General features: G+C 36.3%; 1 protein-coding gene across 1 annotated transcript in view; it reads left to right on the top strand.

Moving 5' to 3' along the window:
* Positions 1 to 4,435, top strand: part of CACNA1S (calcium voltage-gated channel subunit alpha1 S) — a 70,625-nt gene extending 66,190 nt beyond the window's left edge. Inside the window, exons 44-46 of the mRNA XM_029284467.1 lie at positions 5 to 103; positions 910 to 1,029; positions 3,849 to 4,435. Of these exons, the coding sequence (XP_029140300.1) occupies positions 5 to 103; positions 910 to 1,029; positions 3,849 to 4,010 (381 nt within the window). The 3' untranslated portion in view covers positions 4,011 to 4,435. The remainder of the gene's footprint in view (positions 1 to 4; positions 104 to 909; positions 1,030 to 3,848) is intronic.
* Positions 4,436 to 4,806: the final 371 nt, after the last annotated feature.

The raw sequence follows: 4,806 nt of genomic DNA on the forward strand, positions 1-4,806 counted from the left end.
CAAGCAATATTCTATTCAAACTGAAAAGCAGCAAGACAAAATGAGCAAATTATCAGCAACCAATGTCAGGTGCTCTTCAGAACGACAATTTTCCACTCAGCAGGTAAATGTAAACTCAGATCGTTTAAGTTTATTCACACTTGATTAACTTATCCACATTTGACTAGAAAAGAGACTTACAATTCTATCAGCAATTGACCATAATGGGTATGTGAGTAGTTTCTTCACTAAAATATTTTAGCTTTCCTCAGATATTGCCTTTTTCACAATTAGGAGAATGTAATGGATTTCATATAGTATCATATTACTTTCTTTATATCTAAAGTGCTATAAAGCTTCTTTCAGCAAAATATCCCTTATAATATCTATTAAAAATTCCTATTTGCAGACTCAGTTTACTTTATTGCTTACTGTTAAGTGAAGGATAACCTAATATTACCATTTAAACAGACATTCTGAATTGCCCATAATTTTCAGTTATTCATCCAGCCTAGGGAAATTTCATTTCTGAGTAGCAAAAAAGCAGTATTTCACCATATAAACATAAAACTATGAAAAATAATGGAAGAAAACTGATAAAAAATGTTGGAGGAGCAGCTAAAAATAAGAAATTACATGAGACTGTTATATCAAGCTATTTTTCTGTTGCATTAAACAAGCAGCGGTAAAAGGAGCATGAGCTCAGAGCATTTATGTTTATATCTGGGAAGTATAAATGAAGTATTTATATTTATATATATTGCATATATTGTTTCTAACACAGCAAACCGAACCACAATGTCACATTTAAAAGGATGGGGGGAATAGTCACACCTTGCATTTTTCAGGGTTTTTCTTAAACTTTGGCAGTGAAGTCAAAGGATTTTCATTCAGATAGCTTCATTTTTTTTTAATCTACAATTTCTCAAGAATGCTATTACTCAAGATATAGATCATGGTGAAGCTTCACCATCTACAAGTAACAATGAAGAAAGCACTCCAAAGAACTCGGAAGCCCCTACCCCAGCCACTCTTCAATTCCTTCAAGAGGTACACCAGTGAGCATCATCTGCCTCTGGGCAGAAAATGATTAAGGACTGTATAAGGTCCAGGATATACAGTGAATAGGAATATAATGATTGGGTTCATGCATTACAGTAATCCATACTTTGCTTATCTATTGCTTATTAAATAACTGGTTAAGTTCACCCAGATTTTAAACACTGGAAAACTGCAGTGCCTGACTCTGAATAACAGACTAAGATATAAACTATTGTGTATGAATCACAGTAGCTGGGATCTAGTTTAAGGTGAATGAAAATGATAAATGAGGTAGGATTGGCTTAAAATGTCAATAATTTTGAAGCAGCTCTATCCTGATTTTTTTTAAGTAACTATGTTATGCCTTAGAAAACCTCAAATACATTTTATTCAAGAGCATACAGAGTTGAATTAAAAAGCCCCAGGCTCATACTATACTCAGAGGCATTGAGGGGGAAAATTCCATAGGACTCATTAAACAATATGTTAAACTTATGGAATTTAATATGCAAAGGTTCCTTCACTAAGTGTAAATTAATGGGGCAGGGGAAGCTAGTGGGGGGTTTTTTCTGGGTTTTTTTCAAGAACATAAATTGAGAGCCAGAATTTTCTTCCCCATTTGCTTGACCAATCTTTAGACCAATGTTTCTCAACTTGCGTGGACTTCAGCTCCAGAATTCCCCAGCCATTGCACACATCTTAAAGTTGCACTAGTCTAGACAAAGACTTTGAGCAGACGTATCAAAGTGATCATATTCCAGATGGGTTTTTCTATGACTCAGTCTTACGCTAAACTGTAGGATTGTGCAGGGTTTCAGAGCTAGTTTGGATTGGAAGCAGTGTTTTGGAATATGAGCATGGATACAGTACCTCTCTAGAACTCATTAAAAGCATGACAACTTTTCTATGGATTGTGTGGCTATTGTAAGAGAGACACTGCTGCACTTATGTGATGTGGTGCTGAAGTCATGTATTCTGAACCATCCTCCTTGAACTGAATCTGAAATATTCCACAGCCTCCTTAATAGGTATTATAGGAATTACTTGGAGAATACCAGATCAGCCTAGCCAAAGTATTGATTGAAATTTCCTGGAAACTTTCCAAATACCTCAGAAAACTCTGTGTTGTATGAATTCGGTTTCCCTTTAAAAGGCTGACTAAAAGTCAAGGTTGGGCTCCACTATGAATTGCAGGGAACCACCCTGAAACTATCCTTAAAGGATAAGATTCCTGATATATTTTAATAAATAAAGGCTGTGTTTTATTTTGAACTGAAACTGACCTTTTCTGATTTAGTGCTGCTGAATTCTTTAATAGATGAACAGAACTGGGGTGGAAGTTGATTTATCCTTCTGCCTGGCCTGGGGAGTGGTCTTATCCATACGGCTGGCTGCTGGGATATATGCTGCCTTGGTTATAAATCTCATGAGTACTGTAGTGCCATTTAATTGATTTCTGAAATATATGAAAAAAAGTTCTCCTTTAGGGAATGGAGGTACAAATGCCTCAGATTGTAAAAGAGTTGGAAGTTGAAATACTTCTGTCTCATAAGGCTTTTCTATATTTTTAAAATCGATATAAAAGGACAGTTGTAGTCTGCCCTTATCCATAAATAAGGAGAATTCTTTCTGATCACAGGAGAGCATTCAGCCTTCCATTGTCATTGTGAAGTACTATTGTGAAGTACTATTAAGGAGGCGAGGATTCTGAGAGTTGAAGGGACATGCTATTTGGGGAATTTGAGGAATTGAAATCCCAAGTTTGCCAAGTTTAAAAAACACTGGTTTAATGTATAAATTGGCCTTTTTGTAAGCCAACATTGGTTGTATTGGGGTTCATGTCTCTTTTTCTTTAACTTCCCAAACACTCAACTTTACTAGTAAAGAGATGCAAACTGGATTTACACATCATACTAATATATCATAGTATGCCAATTTTTTTGTTTTGGTTTAACATGTATTAATACAGGCATTGTAGTGAACTCAAGAAATCAAATTAAGAGAATAGTATGTAAGCCAGGCATTAGTAAATGCTGTAGTTGCAGATCCCTGCATGGGGGGAGGTTTGAACCATAGTCCTCATTTAACAATCACTTGTTCAGTGAGGGTTATATCACAGTACAAGTTACAATGGCATTGAATGTATTTACGACCATTCTTTGTAGTTGTGGCTGTCATAGTATCCCTGCAACTCATGATCGTGATTTGGACTCTTGTTAATTGGCTTGCAATTTTGATAGCCACAGCGTCCCACAGTCAAGTGATCGTCATTGGCGATCTTCAGTGCTAGGTTCCAAAAAGCAAGTTCAATGGGCAGAAGGTCATGACCGTGCCTAATGACTGTATGGGATTGACTTAACAATGGCAACCATCACAACTGCTGTTTTAAGTAGGCATGTCATGTGATGTGCTTTACAATTGCATTGCTTGCCAACTGAGTTGCTGATTTAAATTGCTATCATTAAGTGAGGACTACCTTTAGATCGGGGGTAGTCAACCTTGGCTCTTTTATGACTCGTGGACTTCAACTCCCAGAATTCCTGAGCCAGCACAGCTGGCTCAGGAATTCTGGGAGTTGAAGTCCACGAGTCATAAAAGAGCCAAGGTTGACTACCCCTGCTTTAGATGATCTCAACAATACCTTCCAGCGGCAGGATACTCTGAAATACTTGAGAAGAACAGACCAGTCCCATTCATTAATCCAGATGTTTAAGTATTACTGAGGTACAAAATTGAGTTAGGTATTTGATTTAATCCTTAAAGCATATTTTATTTTTATATTTAGCTTAAATAATACCCAGCTAATCTTTTTTCCCTCTTCAATGCAGGCACTGGCCTCGGAGGGACTTTGTTTCCTAGCGAAAGATGATTCTTTTCTGAAGCTGACAAGAGATGAAATGGTTGCAGCCTTCCAAGCAGAGCTGACAGATGTGGAAGACATTGCTGCCATGGTGTTGGAGAGACAGAAAAGCTCAGCTTCCTGTCTGTAAAAGGCCTGCCACATGGCCATTCTAGATACCAAACTGTTTTCTTGGCAGTGTTGCTCTATAGTGGTAGCCACTTTTGTGTTTTTGGATGATTACCATGAAAGCACTACACAATCTGCTCATGGTGGCCTGATTGATTTCCAGCCTGATAGGCCAGCAGAAAAGATGGCAGATGGAAAAAGGGAGGGGCTTTTTTTTTGGCTGCCTTAGAAGAGATTTTAGGAATGGATTCCCAGAGAGGTTTGCACAGGTGACAATAGAATCTCTTGCTCGTCCAGGTCGCTATATGTTCATAACATCTATAACTTAGACGGATTATTACATAGTACCAAAGTATTGTAATATTTCTTCCTTTTGGCAGTTTGGCGAGGATTCTGAAAAATGTTTTAAAATTATATTTGGAGAATCTGGAGAAAAAGCAAAAATGATTAAAAACTAAGACTTTTAATAAAAAGAACGTCTCCAAATGGTTTTCCTTATTGGTATACTTTAAACTTTATTGGTATAAAAATTTCATTGGTTTATTTTAAACTTTAAAAGATTTGAGCACAGCATACACATAAAAATTATAAATGATTGTTACAAACAGTGAAATTGAGATACTGATCAGTTTTTTTTTTTTAGTATATATAGACACTCATTCACACAATCCAAAAGCGGGGAAGATTTTTACTGCTTATTTATATTAAATCTTCAAACTGTTATAAAGCCATTAACAAAATATATTTTTCCCAATACAAGGTACTTCAGTATTGAAGCATATGTCCCAACATTTAAATTAAGCTTTATACATTTTAGA

This window comes from Protobothrops mucrosquamatus, unplaced genomic scaffold (assembly GCF_001527695.2).
Source record: "Protobothrops mucrosquamatus isolate PMUCROS unplaced genomic scaffold, P.Mucros_1.0 scaffold631, whole genome shotgun sequence".
NCBI lineage: Eukaryota > Metazoa > Chordata > Lepidosauria > Squamata > Viperidae > Protobothrops > Protobothrops mucrosquamatus.